Source organism: Canis lupus, chromosome 1, assembly GCF_003254725.2.
Source record: "Canis lupus dingo isolate Sandy chromosome 1, ASM325472v2, whole genome shotgun sequence".
NCBI classification, from domain to species: domain Eukaryota; kingdom Metazoa; phylum Chordata; class Mammalia; order Carnivora; family Canidae; genus Canis; species Canis lupus.
The window spans coordinates 110,203,113-110,220,207 of NC_064243.1; the positions used below are offsets into that span (position 1 = coordinate 110,203,113).

Sequence of the window (17,095 nt, forward strand, 5' to 3'; positions counted from 1 at the left end):
GCGCTCTGCGAGCACAACTGGGGGAATCTCCGTTTGTGCCGAGCAGACAGCCGAGGAAGAAGTCTTTCTCCGAAAACCTGCTCCCCAGAGCAACTGACTGGCTGCTGGGCGGGAGTCAGAGCCTCACCGGGTCCCGGCGGGCGTCCCCCCCGTCTCAGCCATCATTGGCTCCACCGTCGCCTTAAAGGGGCAGCCACATTGGTAGCTCCTAACTCTTAAAGAGACAGGAAGCTCGATTGGTCTGAGATTCTTAAAGAGACAGGTAAGAGTCGAGGTAGGCAGGGCCGTGCTTTCAGTGTTACAATCCCTTCTTGGGCGGCCTGGATGCCTGGGAAATTCGGAACTTGAGTGGGACAGGTGGGAAAACGGAGAAACTGGGTCGTTCCTCCGGAGGGCGTGAAATACCAGCTAGGGGCGGGGCTTGTGAACTCCTTGGGAGCGGGAAACGCAGAGGGAGGAGCCTGTGGGCCACGGGGCGGGGCCTCCAGGCTCCGGAGCTAAACACGCGTGGGGCGGGGCGGGCTATGGGGTGGGGTTTGTGGACCGAGTGAGACCGATAGACGCCCCCGAGGACTTAGTCTAGTGCGTGGGGGACTTTTCCGAAGGTTTTGAGGATGGGAGAGGGAGTGGAAAGTTCAATCAGTGCCCTTTCTCCCCGGGGGGAGGGGTCTAGGGGGGGCGCGTGTAAACAGCGGCACGTGGATGCAGACTTGGGGGTCGCGTCCACGCCCCTTTCCACGGAGACCGCACAGCTCGCGGCGGCGGGCGGAGCCGGGGGACCGCGGCTAGACAGGGTGACCCGACTGCATTCCTGGCGCGTGTGTCAGCGCCACTGCCCGCCTCCTCTGCCGTGATTTCGGATCCTGTTCGAGAATCGGGGCGTCCCCTTTTCCCAGGGTGTGAGCAGCTCCCCAGAGCGGAAGGAGGATCGGGGGAAGGGGACGCGTTCCCTCCGCCGGGGATCACCGGGCAGTCCCCCCAGCGTGGGCGAGACTCCAGGGCGCCGCCCCTGCGGGCACGGAACTACAATTCCCAGGCGACTGGAGGAAGGGAGACGCCCGATGTCCGTCGCGGAAGCTGCTGGGGATTGTAGTCCCAGCCTACAACTCGGGACTCGGTAGCTGGGAAAATCTGTAAAGATCCAACCATCCTTTTCACCGACGGGGAGATCGAGGCTCGGAGACTCGAGCAAATACTGATTTAGCGAGTCTCTCTTCTCGCCTTACGGGCGAGGCATGTGAGTCCCTTCCCAACCTCTAACCTTTTTACTCCTTTGGTGGCGTCCAAATCTTTCTAGAAGGGGGAAACGAAGCCTGGAGGGGTCGGGCAGGGACTCGGGAGTCTGTCTCCCGCTGTCACGGCGAGATTAAAGTCTGGATTCTATCCACGGAGTCAGGTCGCCCTCGGCTTCCGGACCTCGCCTTTTCTGTCTGTGAAATGGACTCTGAGTGATTCCCAGTGGGAACGTCTCAGGCTGCGTACTGCCCCTCCAGGACTACAAGTCCCAAGGTGCTCGAGGCGACCCCTACTCCCCCTCCCCGCTGGGACCCGCCTCCCTCCTGCCGGAGTCACGTCGTCTAACCTGTTCCCGGCGCCTGCCCCGCCCCGTCCTCGGCTCCCCGCAGCCGGAGCCTGAGCCGGAGGAAGTCCCCCCGGTGCCAGGATCTGCCCCGGATCCGTGAGTTCCACCCGCCCCCCTGGGGTCCAGCGGCTCTGGAGGAGGCCGACATCTCGTCCCTGGGAGGACTGGGAAGGGACAGGGACGCCCAGTCCCAGGGCGGAATTGGGGGTGCGCAGATGAGTTCTTTCCTTCGGAGGAAAGAACTCAGATTTACTAGGCAAAAGGAAAGGGGACTCCGATGCCAGCGTTCTTGGGATGGAGGGCTCGGACCCGTGGTCCCGGGGACACGCTGGACCTGGGACTCCTGGGTCCCACCAATTGGGCGCTCCCAGAAGCCCGAGTCTTTGAGTAGAATGGGGGTATCGGATCCCTGAGTCCCGGGCAGAAATGACAAGACTCGGGCTGGTGGGTCTCTGGAAAGGGTGTGCCGCCCTCCAGCTGTCTTCTCCACCGAGCCTCTATCTCGAGGCAGAATTAGGCGTGGGATGGGGATAGTGGAATTCGGGTCCCTGAGATGCAGCAGGACGAGGCCCCGGGGTCCCTCTGGAGGCTGGGTTCCGGCGCTCCCTACACTTTCCGGCCCTGAGGTGAGGGCCGGCGGTAGGGGTGTGTGTGTGGGGGGGGACCGGGGCAACTCTCCAACCTGTGTGCGCCTGCGAGATCCCCAACATATCATTAACCCGGGCGTCAGACCTGCCTAACCAGAGGAGGGACCGCCACCCCAGGGCGCCCCCTGGTGGGGGCGGGGTTGTCCCATTACCCGGTGGAGGTGGGAAATATTTGGGGTTTGCACAGGGGGTTCTAGAACCCAGGGCAGAATTCCAGAAGGTGGGATTGGATTCTGGGAGGCTTGCATGGCTGGGCGCTACACAGCCATCACGCAGAGAGGGGCATGGGGGTAAACTGAGGCTAAGAGGTCACACAGGTAGAGTTGATTAGAGTTTGGCTCCTATCTTCTGTGACCCTCTCAGATAGCAGAGTTGTTAAGAGTTTGGCTTCCTCTTCCTTCTGCAGCTGTGGGGGGACGGGATTCCATCCATTCCCACCAGATTTTCTGACTAACCTTCTCCCTTCTAGGGCTCCTTGCCCTGACCCTGAGGTGAGAAATGTCACCTCCACCCCCATCTGTCTGACCTGAGGTAGTGTGGGAGATAAGCGAGGGATAGAGGCTAATTCTGGAGGTGTGTGTCCGTCCTTGAAGCTGGGGGAGGGCAGGGACCAGCACCTCCCTCTGTCTCCCCTTCTCTCCACCCCCCTGTGTCATGTGAGGGGATGGAACAGGGCGGTGGAGGAGGCAGAGGGTTCTGATGAGAGAGGGAAGAACTTCCTAGTGTCTGGGCTTGAAGGGCATTCGGTGATAGCCTGAGATGAAATTAAAAATAATAACCAGCCGTGGCTGCCAAGACAGAGCTCACAGCGGGCCGGGCTCAGCACTGGTAGGTAGATGGGGTGGTTCCCACTGTCTACAGAGGTCTACACCCTACACCTACACCCTGGGCTTTTGCCACCTTCTCTCTGGAATCTTCCAAGGCACCCCATGCCCCTCTGCCTGAATTTTTGGGGATGACCACTAGCCAGAGCTCACTAATGTACAGGAAGAACTTAGGGCTTAGGAAGTTGAGACTCCAGAGGTCAAAACCCATGGCTTTTAGACTCTCAGAAAGAGCTGAAAGGGCTCTTGGGGTGGGGGTGGGGGTATTACTCCGGGTCTTGAGCCCTCGCTGTGTCAGATCCTGTTATCTTAATGAACAGCCGGGGAAAGTCCGGAATTAAGAATCCAGTATGTGTGAACTTTATTTGGTGCCCCGCATCGTTCCCAACACTGTACAGAAATTATGTCACTCAAACCTCACACCCTTTGGAGGTGAAGGTATTAATTTCCCCTTTATACACACGAGGAAACTGAGGCATGGAGAAGCTATATAACTAGCCCAGGGTAGAGACTTAGGGGAAGGCCCTAGCCTGTTCCACAGTCGTCGGCAGAGGGGAAAACCAGGTCCCAGAAAGGGTGGGGTCTCTTCCAGCGTCAGTGTGTCGGGACAGAAATGTAGGATTCTAACCAGGGTATTCCCAGCCTAGCCTGGCGCTCTGTCCCAGTTCCCACTGAGGATGATTCCTCCAGGAAGCCCCCCGGGATCCTTAACCCCCAAGAACGTGCTTGGCCTGGCCGCGTGCACGAGTCCCCGGGAACGAGCGTTAGGGGTGGAGAGAAAGGGGAGGAGTGGGAGCTGGGGTTAGAGGGTACCCAGTGGTGGACTAGAGCCCTCCGGAGGGGGAGCGGGGAGCTGGAAGTGGACGGCAGGGGCCTGGGAACAGAGGGCGCGGCCCGCGCCGCCCTGGTGCCCCGCCCGGCCCCCGCTCCCCGCTCCCCTGCCGCGGGAGGTGAGGCACCTGCCCGGGCCCGCAGCGCATTCCCAGGGTCTGAGCTCAGGCGCGGTCCGCCCGCCCCACTGGGGTCGGGCCGTGACCCGGAGCGCCCCCTGGTGGCCCCGACAACCCCTCTGCCCGCACCGGCCCTGGGAGGGCCCCACGCCCAGCCTTGGCATTTCCTTAGAGCCAGAGGATGTCAGCATGGGATAGGAGAGGCTTAGAAATTTGGGAATCCTGAAATCCCCCCAAAGAACATCTCGTTGCCAGGATGCTGGCACTGGAGGCTGCATAGAATTGTTCGTTATTATATTTTAACAGAGTTTCTTGTGGATCTGAGGTTCTTTTCTTTTAAGATTTTATTTATTTAAGAGAGAGAGAGAGCGAGTGAGCAAGAGAGAGAGAGAGCACAGGAGCAGGGGCAAAGGGAGAAGCAGACTCTCCTGCTGAGCAGGGAGTCAGAACCAGGATTTAATATCAGGACCCCAGGATCATGACCTGAGCCAAAGGTGGCCACGTAACCAACTGAGCCACCCTGTACCTCTATTGGTCCTTTTTTTTTTTTCTATTGGTCCTTATATCTGAAGTTCTAAGAGCCCCGAGTTCTGATTCCTGTAATCTCTACTTTCTCAGGCCTGAATTCTCAGAACCTTAATTCTTCTTGCATCGCCCAGCCAGTTGGATCTTCACTATAGTCCTCCTAGTGAACTCCTATATATCTTCATTTTACAGATCAAGAGGCACTCTTGTCTGGGTCATAGTGGTGCCACCAGATGTGAACCCTGGAAGTCTATCTCCTTACTTGTGATCTTACCCGCTCCACTACCCATGCATTCAACTAGACTTGTAGGACAACGGAGCCTGGGATAGATAGAAAAACATGGTGCAAGAAGATGGAGAAATCTAAACTAACAAAACTGGAGAATTCTAGAATGTTCCAAAGATAGACTCTAGGACTTAGAACTTTTGGACAAGAGACTCTCAAGCTGAGAGTTTTAGGCTTTGTAAAGTTTTAATTACACCCTCAAGGTCCTTACAATTTCAGAATCTAGGCCTCTAGATTCTGAGAGATTGAAGAGGCCTCTTAGAATAGCTGATTTGCCTCCTCCTTTCACTGTTGGGGAAACTGAGGTCCTAGGAGTGGATGGGACTTGTTGCCCAAGGTCACATGCTCCCAACCAGCCCCAACAGGTTCTGTTCTGAGGCTTCCCAGACAGAGGCCAGAATCAGCATGCCCCAGCCCGCCCTGCTGCCCACGCCTGCACCTCCAAAGCTAAGCAGTTGGTGCAGCCTGGGGAGGTGCAAAGCCACCTGGGCGTGGTGGCTACCATGGGGATGGGGATGGTGCTGGCTTGACTGGTTCCTTGTGGCCTGGCTCCTTCCCACTTAGCCAGTGACCACAGTGGCCCAGCAGCCCCTAGCTACTTCCCTCCTCTTTCTGTTAACACTGGGTCCCATGAATAAGGTCGGCTCCGGGGAGAGGAAGCTGAGTGGTCCCTGCCTTCTGGGACTCTTCCAATCTGGTGGAGGCGACCCAGACTAACAAGTTAGATTCAGGTGTGAAACCTAGTACTGCTGACTCCTTACAGGGTGATCTTGAACAAACAGTTCTGAGGCTCACGTTTTTGCCTGCCACTGTGATTTTGGCCACCAAATGGAATGTTGGGTGCAAGCACTCGGCACAACTCTAGGAGACAGTGGCCGCTCAGTTAATAGTCATTATTTGATTTCTTTATGGCCTCAAGCAACTATCACAGGTACACGGTAGGCAGCACAATTATTATTTTTAAAAATATCCCTAGCATAAATAAACAAATGATATCCCTAGGATCTAACACACTGTCTCCTGGTCCGTAGTAGGCACTCAGTAATTGATAGTTATTTTGTATCCTTTGTTCCCCAAAATACCTGGCACACAGTAGGTAATCAGTGGATAATTGTCAAAAGAGTGATTTAAGTCTTATTAGGACCGATCTAGAAAGATGAGCAAGGAGCCACGTAAAGAGAAGGAATTGTCCAGGGCCATGCAGGAGGATTTGAAGGAGTTGGCATTTCCCGGCCCGGGAAGTGGAGGGGCATAGCGCTTCCAGTGGAAGGAACCAGGAAAGTAAAGGCTCGGTCTCTGGTTCCCAGCGGGCGGGGTCTGAGAAGGTCCCCCCACCCATGCCCCCGCAGGCGCCCCGCTTCGGCCGGCACCATGGACAGCGAGGCATTCCAGAGCACCCGGGACCTTCTGGACCTGAACTTCCAGTGTGAGCTGGGGTAGGGGGCGGGGCTTGCCCCGGAGGGGCCCTCCAGGGTAGAGGCGGGGCGCTGCCTGGAGGCCCCCCGCCGTTCTCACCGCTACTCCCTCTTGCCCAGCTCTGGCCATGAAGCACATGGACCTGAAGCAGATGGAGCTGGACACGGCGGCGGCCAAGGTGGACGAACTGACCAAACAGTTGGAGTCGCTGTGGTCAGACTCGCCGACGCCTCCGGGCTCGCAGGCTGGAGCCCCTACGAGGGTGAGCCCACTCGCCTTGGGCCCCACCTTGGCCCCCAGAGCCAGCTTCTTTCTGCCTGACGTTCTGTCCCATAGGGTTATACGGCCGTGAGCTATTTAAAGGGCGCTTGAAAGAGGGAGCCAGTGACCACAGCCAGTGGTCTACATGGAAATCTAACAGGACCCTTGGAAGGAAAAGACTTTTTCTAAGAGGCAGGAAGGCGCTGTATGGGCCAGCCTCAGCCCCGATTTCAGGGCTCTCTCACCAGGACCCCTCACCAGGGCTCCCCGTGCCGCCTGAATCTCCAGCCCCGGTCCCAATCCCCAGGTTAATTTTCAAAGACCTCTTTTGATCTGCTCACCCCTCTACTAATGTCTCCTTTGACCCTTCAATGTCCCGGCCTCCCCACAGGTGTCCCGGTACAGCTCCAGCCCTGTCCCCGAGCCCTTCAGCAGCCGCGGGTCTCCCCGGAAGGCGGCCACCGACGGTGCAGACACCTCGTTCGGACGCTCCGAGAGCGCGCCGGCTTTGCACCCCTACAACCCGCTGTCCCCGAAAGGCCGGCCCTCGTCACCGCGCACCCCGCTCTACCTGCAGCCGGATGCCTACGGCAGCCTGGAGCGCGCGCCCTCGCCCCGGCCCCGCGCCTTCGATGGCGCAGGGAGCCCCCTCGGCCGTGCGCCCTCCCCGCGGCCCGGGCCCGGCCCGCTCCGCCAGCAGGGCCCCCCCACGCCCTTCGACTTCCTGGGCCGCGCCGCTTCCCCGCGCGGCAGCCCCCTGGCCGAGGGGCCCCAGGCCTTCTTCCCCGAGCGCGGGCCCTCGCCACGCCCCCAGACCTCCGCCTACGACGCACCCGTGGCCTTCGGGGGCCCCCTACTGGGCGCGGGCGGCAGCGCTTTCGCCCCGCCTCTGCGCGCTCAAGGTGAACGCGGGGGCCTAATTTTGGGGAGGCGTGGGAGGGAGCCGGCCTGGGACCAGCGTCCCCCTATATCCCGATCTGCCACCTCTCCCTAGACGACTTAACGCTGCGCCGGCGGCCCCCCAAAGCCTGGAATGAGTCTGACCTGGACGTGGCGTACGAGAAGAAACCTTCGCACACGGCGAGCTACGAACGTGAGCGCTGGGAGGCCAGAGGAGTGGGGGAGCCGGAGAGGCAGCCCCCAGACCCTAATGATTCCCGCCTTGCAGGCCTGGACGTCTTCTCGCGGCCTGCTTCGCCAGGCCTGCAGCTGCTGCCCTGGAGAGAGAGCAGCCTGGATGGGCTGGGGGCCACCAGCAAGGTGAGGGGCGGCTGGGGAGGGGGCCAGTGGAGTGCCGTCAGGACCATCTCCTGCTCCCGGCTGCACCCCCAGTCTCCATCCACCCCAAGCTCTTCTTTCTGTATCCTGGATTGCCGCCGTGTCCCTGACTCTCTTTCCCGCATTCCCTCTGGCTTCCTTCACCTTCTCTCCCTTCTGACCCCTGTCCTTACCTCCTTCCTCCTTTATCATGCCCTCCCCCTCACTTCCTCCCACCTGAACCCTTTTTATTCTCTTTCTCTTTGAACCCCAGGACAACCTCACCAGCGCCACTCTGCCCCGCAACTACAAGGTCTCTCCTCTGGCCAACGACAGGCGTTCTGATGTGGGCAGCTACCGCAGATCACTGGGCTCCACGGGGCCATCAGGCACTTTGCCCCGCAGCTGGCAGCCCGTTAGCCGCATCCCCATGCCCCCTTCCAGCCCCCAGCCCCGGGGTGCCCCGCGCCAGCGCCCCCTTCCCCTCAGCATGATATTCAAGCTGCAGAATGCCTTCTGGGAGCACGGGGCCAGCAGGGCCATGCTCCCTGGCTCCCCCATCTTCTCCCGAGCACCCCCACCTAAGCTGCCTCCCCAGCCCCAGGCACCTCCCCAGCCCCAGGCACCTCCCCAGCCCCAGGCACCCCCCCAGCCCCAGCCCCAGCTTCCACCCCAGCCCCAGCCACAGCCCCAGACTCAACCGCCTGCCCCAGCCCCCCAGTCTCCCCCACAGACTTGGCCCCCTGTGAGCGAAGGTGAGTCAGCAGTGGGGGGCCCTGAGGGCTGGTTAGAGGGAGGACAAATGGCTGGGGACCAGAACAGCTGGGTGAGCCAGCACAGCCAGACACCTGTTTTCAGACACTGTCCCTACAGAGAGCTGAGCTAGAGGAGCTTGGGAATTTGCTTAGGAGCTAGGGATAGCATGGTGGTTAAGCACAGACTGCCTAGCTCCATGCTGTGTGACCTTGGGCAAGTCACTTAACCTCTCTGGACCTCAATATCCTTGAGTGTAAAAAATCTAATACCACCTTATTGAAATATGGTATTAGATTATTTAATCCATATAAAGTCATTAAAATAGGGCCTGATGCATAGGAAGATCTCAGTAGCTCTTATATGAATTAGAATAATTATTAATATGTTTATGTGCATAAAACTAGCACAAGGCAAATAAGATGCCGACTCCAGGTCTTGGAAGTTGTGGACTTAGAGAAGGGAATCTTGGGGTTCTCACAGGGACCCATTCTCTGGTGAGCTTCTTGTTCCTTCTAGGTCCCCCCAAACCTCCCCCTGAGCTGGAGCCGGAGCCGGAGCTGGAGGGGCTGCTGACACCGGTGCTGGAGGCTGGTGATGCAGATGAAGGTGCTGTGACTCGACCCCTCAGCCCCACAAGGCTGCAGCCAGCACTGCCACCCGAGGCACAGTCGGTGCCCGAGCTGGAGGAGGTGGCACGGGTGCTGGCAGAGATACCGCGGCCCCTCAAACGCAGGGGCTCCATGGAGCAGAGCCCAGCCGTAGCCCTGCCCCCCACCCACAAGAAGCAATACCAGCAGATCATCAGCCGCCTCTTCCATCGTCACAGTGGGCCTGGGGGGCCTGAGCCCGAACTGTCCTCCATCAGTGAAGGATCTGAGGCTAGGGCAGGGCCCCCTGCTCCTGCCCCACCAGCTCCCATACCACCCCCGGCCCTGCCCCAGATCAGCCCACCAGAGCAGCTGCAGAGCATGGTGAGTAATACACAAGGACACCCGGGTATAGTAGTTAGGGCATGGAAGTGCCCCTTCCCTTTTAGGACCAAACCTGGAAATTGCACACATCACATCTTCCATTTGGTCAGGAACCCAGCTGCAAGGGAGGCTGGAAAATGTAGTCTTAAGGGGTTGCCTGTGTTCTAAAGACAGGGGAAATGTCTATGGAGAGGCATTCAGAAGTCTTGGCAACACAGAGACTTTCTCTGCTGCCCCCAAGGGTATCCGATCTTCAGGAATCTTTGAGTATTACAACCTGGAAATGAGTGTGTCAGTGGGTTTATTCCAGGACCCGAAAAACCTGCCTGAATCAAGACAGTCACCATTTATCTCCCCAGCTGCTGCATGGTCTCTTTTGTCTGCCTTCTCTGGGGATCTGTGCTTTCTCCTCTGACCCCAGCAAGCCGGTGCTATGGCTAGAAATGGCCCATCTAGCCATTGCTAGACTTGCGAGAGCAAGTCTCTGGTCTCTGAGGCTGTGGGTGTTGTGATTAAGGGTACCAGCTGCAGGACAGTCCTGGTGGCCCAGCAGTTTAGCGCTACCTTCAGTCTGGGGCGTGATCCTGGAGACCTGGGATCGAGTCCCACATTGAGTTCCCTGTGTGGAGCCTACTTCTCCCTCTGCCTGTGTCTCTGCCTCTTTCTCTCTCTGTGTCTCTCATGAATAAATAAATAATCTTTTTTTTTTTTTTTTTAAAGGGTTCCAGCTGCAGAGCTAGGCTGCCTGGTTCAAATCCCAGGTCCATAGGAGTTATCAGCTATGCAGCCTTGCCCAAGATATCTTGCCTCTCTGGGCCTCAGTTTCTTCATCTGTAAAATGGGGATGAGAACAACCATAGGGTTGCTATGAGCATTACGTATATGAATATAGTGCTTAGAACAGTGCCTGGCACCTGTTAACCACTGTGATTATTGTTAGTATTTTACCTGGGGATGGTCTTCTGCTAAACTTGCTCCAGTCCCTGCATCTTGGCTTAGGGTGGGTGGTGTCACATGGAACAGTCCTGTTCTCTCCAGGTAGATGGACAGAGAGAGGGGAACGATGCCCAGAGAAGAAGCAGGGGCTGGGTAGACACCCTAATACACCTATTTCCAAACCTTCCTAATAGGAGAATGGAGCCAGGAGATGTTGAGATTCAGGATCTTGAAATCAAGAACAGAAGAATGAAAATCACCTTATAAAATCACAAAGTCCTGGCCGTAAAGAAACTTGAAAACTCACAGAATTCAAGAATTAAATCCTGTTATCAGTCTCAGAACAGTGAAGCTTCAGAATCCTAGAGCGCAGAAGGTTCAAAGAACAGGATCTTAGAATTTAAAAGTCAGTAACACAGACCCTGATTATTAACTGATTTGTGAAGTCACCAAAACTGAAAATTAAAGACTCTTCTCATTTGAGTCAGAAAAATCACAGATTAGTGCACTAATATGTTATAGAATTTTATTTTATTTTTTAAAAATATTTTACTTATTTATTCATGAGAGACACAGAGAGAGAGGCAGAAACACAGGCAGAGGGAGAAGCAGGCTCCATGCAGGGAGCCCGACATGGAACTCGATCCCGGGTCTCCAGGATCACACCTTGGGCTGCAGGCAGCACTAAACCGCTACGCCACCAGGGCTGCCCAAAAATGATTTTATTCTTTTTTTTTTTTTTTGATTTTATTCTTTTGAGTAATCTCTCCACACCCATCATGGAGCTCAAACTCACAGCCCCAAGATCAAGAGTCTCATGCTGTGCCAAGTGAGCCAGCTAGGTACCCCCAGAATTATATTGTAAGTGAACATTTTTCACTAGAAAATACATAAACACCATAGTAACTAGGAAGACATAGATGAAAAAACGAAGAGGCCAAAATCACAGCATTCAGAACCATGATTAACATTTTGAGTATCTCCTTTCAATCTGTTGGAATGAAATTCTAACCATAAAACGTTAAGGTTCCCAATCATAGAATCTTGGGAATGCAATGTCTTGGGTCTTCAGCAATTTGACGTGGCATAACTTAGCATTTCTGGACTCACAACATATTGGAGATTTGAAATAGCTGAACCTCAGAGAATTTTGAAATCAGTGGCTCTTGGGATCTCCAAATTCCAGGATCTTTAAGTCATCGACATCAAAGACCAGAATCACAAATCCGACATGCTCAGAAGAAATGAATCTTGTAGGAGGACCCATGAACATCAAAAATACGAAAGCACGGGAAATGATAGGCTAAATATTCTCATCCCAAACATCTGGAATTAACACTGGGCAACATTTTGTTGGGTGTGCTTCATAGCATTTTTTCTTTCAAAGATTTTATTTATTCATGAGAGACACACACACAGAAGGGTCCCTTTGGGGAGCCTGATGTGGGGCTCCGTCCCAGGACCCTTGGATCATGACCCCAGCCAAAGGCAGATGCTCAATCACTGAGCCACCCAGGGGCCCCAGCATTTATGTTTTATAAAAGAAATCTGGCTTCCACCATCATAAACTCATTGGTCTGCCAGCTTCCTTTCAGGTCTCAGGGCCCAAGATCCTATGATCACCCCATTCTCTGACTATTGTAGGGAACAATAGCTGTGGAGCTGAGGCATCCCCTTCCCTAAGCCCCTCTGGACTCAGGCTCTGTACCTCCTTGCGTTGCAGCCCCAGCCCCACCTCTGGCTAGTTGGATGACCTGGGGCGGCTATTGCGGGGTCCCTGAACCTCTGTTTTCCTCTCCAAGTAATGGGTATATTAACAGTCTCCCTAAGTCACTGAAGCCTCCCCCCCCCCGCCCTGTCCCCCAGGAGATGCGCTCGGTGCTGCGGAAGGCGGGCTCCCCCCGCAAGGTCCGCCGCGCGCGCCTCAACCCGCTTGTGCTCCTGCTGGACGCGGCGCTGACCGGGGAGCTGGACGTGGTGCAGCAGGCGGTGAAGGAGGTGAGTGCTGCAAAGTGCAGGGCAGGCGGCGCGGGGTGGGGGGTGATGCGAGGTGACCCCTGCCGCGGGGACTGAGCCTCGGCGTCCCCGCCCCGCCCAGATGAACGACCCGAGCCAGCCCAACGAGGAGGGCATCACCGCCCTGCACAACGCCATCTGCGGCGCCAACTACCCCATCGTGGACTTCCTCATCGCCGCCGGCGCCAATGTCAACTCCCCCGACAGCCACGGCTGGTGAGCCCTGACCCTGACCCGCGCGGGGTGCAGTGCGGGCGCGGGTGCGGGCGGGACAGCGCTGCCGGGGCGGGGGGGGGGCACCCGCTGGCGACCGCGCGGCCACTCACGCACGCCTCCACGCCCAGGACACCGTTGCACTGCGCGGCATCGTGCAACGACACGGCCATCTGCACGGCGCTGGTGCAGCACGGCGCGGCAATCTTCGCCACCACGCTCAGTGACGGAGCCACCGCCATCGAGAAGTGCGACCCCTACCGCGAGGGTTACGCTGACTGCGCCACTTACCTGGCAGGTGCGAGGCAGCGCAGGGGCGCCTCGGCGGTAGGGAGGAGGTCTTGGGGACTGGGCCGCCCAGCTGGCAGCTGGGGGGGAGGGGGGCTGACTGCCAGTCGCAGGAGAGAAGATGTGAGGGCTGTCCCAATCAAGAGGCAGGATTACAGAGGAAGGGTGGAGGGATGAACCACCTCGGGGTGTGGGGGGGACCGGGCCTCACATCTGGCAGGTGCAAGCGGGGTGTGTGGGGTGAGCAGACTGCCAACCTGAGGGGTGGTGGGGAGACATGGGCAGTGTGCCATGCAGACTGGAAACCTCTGGGGAGAAGAGTGGTTTTGGAGATTGCACTGTTCACCTGCTTTCTCACCTTTGGGCATGGGGAGTTGGACGCTCCAACTATACCATTTACCTGGAGTTGGGCAGCGCAGGTGGGCTGTGCTACCTGTGGGAGACACAGTGCCACACAGCTGGCGGGTGAGCAGGCCACCGCTTCTGGGGAGGGGCTTGGAGACTCTTCCACTTGTAGGGAGACACGAGGCTTCCCTTAGGAGGGGGGCCATATCACCTAACCAGGTGATTGGAGGAAGTAGGTAGCCTGGACCATGAGAGTGTGCAGAGCGTCTATATTGCACACCTGGAGTGGGTGGGCAGATTGTATCATAGGGTGACGTTAGGAACATCCCACAGAAAAAAAAACAAAAAAGGAACATCACACAGTTGGAGCAAGTCAGGCTCCAGGACCTGGGGGTGGGATAATGTTTCTGAGAGGTGAGCCTGGATGGCCACAGGACAGTCACACTGGCCGAGAGCCTTGGGGCTTGTGGGTGAACAGGGGTAGACAGGGACTGCACCACTGGTGCCAAATAGGCTATAGGCTTTGGGGAGCAGTGTTGGGCCAGTGCACATTTGTACAGGTAGGTGGAGCCTATGAGACATGGGGATCACACCGTTCTGCTTGCCCGGGACATGGAGAGTTATGTGAGGGTGAAGTAGAGGTTGGATATCACACCTGGCAAGGCAGGCAGGGACCCTGGAACCTGGTGGACTGCCCCACTAGAGAGAGGGAAGCATGGTGGACTGTACCATTCAGTACATTATGGGGTGGGGCCAGGGGGGTGTTGGAGCAGTTGGGCTGTACCCTCCAGAGAAGTTATTACATCCTCTTTGGAGATTTCTGTCTCTTGGGGAGGGGGAAGCAATGTGGACTCACCATCTGGGAAAGGGGGAGATGGGCTGTACTGTTGGAAAGAGGGGTTGAGGGCAGCCCCAGGTGGCCCAGCGGTTTAGCGCAGCCTTCAGCCAGCCTTCAGCCGGGGGGCGTGATCCTGGAGACTCGGGATCAAGTCCCACGTCAGGCTCCCTGCACGGAACCTGCTTTTCCCTCTGCCTGTCTGTCTGTCTGTCTCTGTCTGTCATGAATAAATAAATAAAATCTTAAAAAAAAAAAAAAAGGAAAGAGGGGTTGAGGCTATGGAAACTATAGCTTGCTGGGGAGTGAGGGGTGCAGTGCGCAGATGATTGCATCTCTGGGAGTGACACAGGGACTTGATGATGTTCCAAGAGGGGATGGGGGCCAGTGACCCTGCCTCTGGGGGTTGGAGGCCCAGTCTGATGCACCCTGAGCGTTCTCAAATTTTCGAGACTGCCATTCCTGGCAGCTGACTCCAGCTTAGGCAGCCTTCTCCAGACAGGGGTGCACAACTTTGCAGGTGGCTCATCCCTCAGCTGCGGGGGTGGTTTGCCAAATCCCAGGGCATGTCCCTGTCCTCAGTGTGTCTTGTGAACCTGAGTGTTGAACCCCACCCCCACCCTTCCACCCGGTGCTCATAATCCCTTCCCTTTTATGTTTCAGATGTGGAGCAGAGCATGGGGCTGATGCACAACGGGGTGGTGTACGCCCTTTGGGACTACAGCGCGGAGTTCGGGGACGAGCTGTCCTTCCGTGAGGGCGAGTCGGTCACAGTGCTGCGGAGGGATGGACCAGAGGAGACGGACTGGTGGTGGGCTGGGCTGCACGGCCAGGAGGGCTACGTACCTCGTAACTACTTCGGGGTGAGCCCAGAAGAGATACTGTCCCGGCCTCCTGTGGCTATTTGGGGGAAAGAGTGATTCTGGGAAAAAGAGGGGCAAGAGGGACAGCCCTTTCATTATATTGGGGACAAGGTAGGCCAGAAGAATCCATTCAAGTTTGTGGGGAGATGAGGAAAATTAATTTAAAAAAAATTTTTTTATTGGAGTTCAATTTGCCAACATATAGCATATCACCCAGTGCTCATCCCATCAAGTGCCCCCCTCAGTGCCCATCACCCAGTCACCCCAACCTCCTGCCTACCTCCCTTTCCACTACCCCTTGTTCGTTGGAAAATTAATTCTAATAATGAGGGATGTAGGGGAGAGCCCCTTACAGTTAGGGAGAGAACCCCCTTCCTGGTGAACTCACTGCCTTACTATTTACTTGATTGGTTCATGCTCAATCAAATATTTTTATCAAAAAAAAAAACAAATATTTTTATCATCCCTAGTTATATTACTGGGGCGGTAAGGAAAAATGTAGTGTATTTTAGTAACTGGAAGTGATGAAGAATCCCATTTTAGTAATGGGGGATGTTAAAGAATCGTGGAGTACTGGTGTGGTAGTGAGGAGCTTTTTTTTTTTTTAAGATTTTATTTATTTATTTGTGAGACACACACACAGAGAGACAGGCAGAGACACAGGCAGAGGAGGAAGCAGGCTCCCTGGGGGGGACTCTATCCCAGGACCCTGTGATCATGACTTGAGCCAATGGCAGACGCTCAATCACTGAGCCACCCCAGTGCCCCGAGGAAGTTTTTGTTACAGGGCTGAGGCAGGGAGAGGAAGGATCCATTCTTAAAATGATGATAGAATCCAGGGAGGTTCTACTAGGTTAAGGGAGGAGACCAGGAAGATTCCATTATATTTCTAGGGGAGAAGATTCTTTTCATTTGGGGATTGGCGGAGGTGGGTCCCAAACACAATGGTGATGGTAGGGAGAAGCAGGTGTTGCTTTCATGGCAGTATGGAAGACCCGAGAAGTTCCATCTCATCAACTGGGCTGCTGACTCTGTCTCCATCTGGTGCTTGGTGGTGACAGGGCCCCCGGGGATTCTACTGGAGAAGTCTGTTAGGAAGGGAGAAGAGGATGGAGACAGCCCATCTGTTTGGGGGTGGATTAAGTGACTCCATTAAATTTGGGGGTGGGATGAGGGAGTGAGCATTCCTCATGTCTAAAGATCCTGTCTTCCTCAGCTCTTCCCCAGGGTGAAGACTCAGAGGAATAAGGTCTAGCTGCACAGAAGGACATTTTCAAGGGAGGCAGGATAGAGCCATCCTGCCTTTGCTTCAGACCTCTTCATCAGTAACTGCTGCCTCTCCTTGGGCTCCCAGCCCAACAGGGCTGGGGTCCTCACCTCCAGCTCTCTGCTTCCCTGGAAGCCCAGGGGAAAAGGAGAACCCCAGCCTTAAATTTAGAAACTGCCTTAGCCATGGGAGATTGCCTTGGGGTTGGGAATCATTGGAGGCAAGAGACCCCACCACCAGCACCACCAGCACCACCACCTCCACCACCTCTATTTGCCAGATCAGATCCCGTCCAAAGTGCCTCCCACTCCTACTGCCAACCCCTCTCACCCCCTCAAAACAAGCCAATGCACCATCCTAGTGGAGCCTGGGATGAATCACCTCCACTGGATTTCCCTGGGAGTCACCTCTGCCCCCATCTCTCCAGGGCTGGGTGAGACACACTGGCCTCTACCAGGACCTCTGTCCCACCTCTCTCCAGTCAAGGGCTTTCACACAGTGCTGGTTTTATAACCAAATGGGGGACATTTTCCCTTATAAATAAAGGTAGTTTGCACAGAAATTGACTTCCCTGTCTTTGGATCCCCATCTGACTTAATAAGTGCTCATCATTATTACTACATTTGGCAAACCAGTCTTTTTTTTTTAATACATATATAAAGATTTTATTTATTTATTCATGAAAGACACAGAGAGAGGCAGAGACACAGGCAGAGGGAGAAGCAGGCTCCCTGAGGGAAGCCTGATATGGGACTCGATCCTAGGACCCCTGGATCACTACCTGAGCTGAAGGGAGATGCTCAGCCCCTGGAACCACCAGATGCCCCCACCTTCTGGGCTTCGTTATTTAGTCCAGT

At 55.9% G+C, this 17,095-nt stretch overlaps 1 protein-coding gene across 6 annotated transcripts; it reads left to right on the forward strand.

The window, feature by feature from the left end:
- The first annotated feature begins 123 nt into the window (after window positions 1-123).
- PPP1R13L (protein phosphatase 1 regulatory subunit 13 like) lies at window positions 124-16,800 on the forward strand. 6 transcript variants are annotated; one of them, XM_025424649.3, is made up of 14 exons: window positions 124-262; window positions 897-1,237; window positions 6,164-6,240; window positions 6,350-6,492; window positions 6,883-7,393; window positions 7,486-7,584; window positions 7,660-7,751; window positions 8,023-8,503; window positions 9,021-9,475; window positions 12,278-12,409; window positions 12,510-12,643; window positions 12,772-12,938; window positions 14,772-14,971; window positions 16,188-16,800. In XM_025424649.3, coding segments are annotated over exons 2-14 (2,532 nt in total). In that variant the 5' UTR covers window positions 124-262; window positions 897-1,235; the 3' UTR covers window positions 16,227-16,800. The 6 variants fall into 6 exon arrangements, with proteins under 6 accessions (XP_025280434.3, XP_048950353.1, XP_048950348.1 ...); XM_049094396.1 differs by lacking the exon at window positions 897-1,237 and having other exon boundaries at window positions 141-262; XM_049094391.1 differs by lacking the exon at window positions 124-262 and having other exon boundaries at window positions 783-1,237.
- The last annotated feature ends 295 nt before the right edge of the window (window positions 16,801-17,095 follow it).